This window comes from Emericellopsis atlantica (genome assembly GCF_019669845.1).
Source record: "Emericellopsis atlantica unplaced genomic scaffold F5Z01scaffold_36, whole genome shotgun sequence".
Classification (NCBI taxonomy): Eukaryota; Fungi; Ascomycota; class Sordariomycetes; order Hypocreales; family Bionectriaceae; genus Emericellopsis; species Emericellopsis atlantica.
This window is the reverse complement of record NW_025764738.1, coordinates 121,223-121,867: the sequence shown is the minus strand read 5'-3', so window position 1 is coordinate 121,867 and position 645 is coordinate 121,223. Positions and strand designations below refer to the sequence as shown.

General features: G+C 59.7%; 1 protein-coding gene across 1 annotated transcript in view; it reads left to right on the top strand.

Moving 5' to 3' along the window:
- F5Z01DRAFT_367336 (uncharacterized protein) overlaps positions 1-645 on the top strand; it is a 4,936-nt gene that overhangs the window by 1,576 nt on the left and 2,715 nt on the right. Inside the window, exon 3 of the mRNA XM_046259322.1 lies at positions 17-643. Coding sequence (XP_046114394.1) covers positions 17-643 — 627 coding nt within the window. The remainder of the gene's footprint in view (positions 1-16; positions 644-645) is intronic.

The following is a 645-nucleotide window of genomic DNA, read 5'->3' as shown; positions in this document are numbered from 1 at the left end:
AGCCGCCGAGAAGGAGGCTGCCGAGAAAGAAGCTGCTGAAAAGGAAGCCGCTGAAGCTGCCGCTAAGGAAGCTGCCGAGAAGGAAGCCGCCGAGAAAGCCGCTGCCGAAGCTGCTGAGAAGGAAGCTGCTGAAAAGGAGGCTGCTAGAAAGAAAGCCGCTGAAAAGGAAGCCGCTGAAGCTGCCGCTAAGGAAGCTGCCGAAGCTGCTGAAAAGGAAGCCGCCGAAGCTGCTGAGAAGGCTGCTGCTGAAGCTGCTGAAAAAGAGGCTGCCGAAAAAGCTGCTACAGAAGCTGCTGCCGCTAAGGAAGCTGCTGAAGCCGCCGAGAAAGCCGCTGCCGAAGCTGCTGAGAAAGAAGCTGCTGAAGCCGCTGCCGCTAAGGAGGCTGCTGAAAAGGAGGCCGCCGAAGCTGCCGAGAAGGCTGCTGTAGAAGCCGCTGCTGCTGAAGCTGCTGAAAAAGAGGCTGCCGAAAAAGCTGCTGCAGAAGCCGCTGCAGCTAAGGAGGCTGCAGAAGCCGCCGAGAAAGCTGCGGCAGAGGCTGCCGAGAAGGAAGCCGCCGAGAAGGAAGCTGCTGAGAAGGCTGCTGCAGAAGCTGCTGCCGCCAAGGAGGCTGCTGAAGCTGCTGAAAAAGAGGCTGCCGAAGCCGC